The sequence below is a fragment of the Buceros rhinoceros genome, unplaced genomic scaffold (genome assembly GCF_000710305.1).
Source record: "Buceros rhinoceros silvestris isolate BGI_N320 unplaced genomic scaffold, ASM71030v1 scaffold26057, whole genome shotgun sequence".
Lineage (NCBI taxonomy): Eukaryota > Metazoa > Chordata > Aves > Bucerotiformes > Bucerotidae > Buceros > Buceros rhinoceros.
In genome coordinates this window covers 7,813-8,070 of record NW_010421924.1, presented here as the reverse complement: position 1 = coordinate 8,070, position 258 = coordinate 7,813, and the positions used below count along the sequence as shown (strand labels likewise).

The 258-nt window shown below is 66.7% G+C and overlaps 1 protein-coding gene across 1 annotated transcript in view; it reads left to right on the top strand.

Annotated features, from left to right (window-relative positions):
- Positions 1-23: 23 nt before the first annotated feature.
- The window catches only part of ZDHHC16 (zinc finger, DHHC-type containing 16), a 4,097-nt gene continuing 3,862 nt past the window's right edge, over positions 24-258 (top strand). The window contains exon 1 of the mRNA XM_010139878.1: positions 24-221. Within this exon, the coding sequence (XP_010138180.1) occupies positions 24-221 (198 nt within the window). The remainder of the gene's footprint in view (positions 222-258) is intronic.

The window sequence follows — 258 nt, the reverse complement described above, 5'->3', positions numbered from 1 at the left end:
CCCCGGGCGGTGCCGCAGCGGTGATGAGGAGCCGGCAGCGGATGTTTTCAGCGGTGATGCGCCTGCTCCTCAAGTGCCTGCGGCTGGGCCGACGGCGGCGACGGTTTAAGCTGGTGCGTCAGGCGGAGCAGCTGTGGCACTATGGGCACCTCTGCCTGCGCTCCCTGCTCTACAACTCCTTCACCAACGGTGACGTGGTGCTCGACTCCCTCTTCGAGCCTGTCTACTGGCTGGGGGGGCAACTCTCCCCGCGGGTTT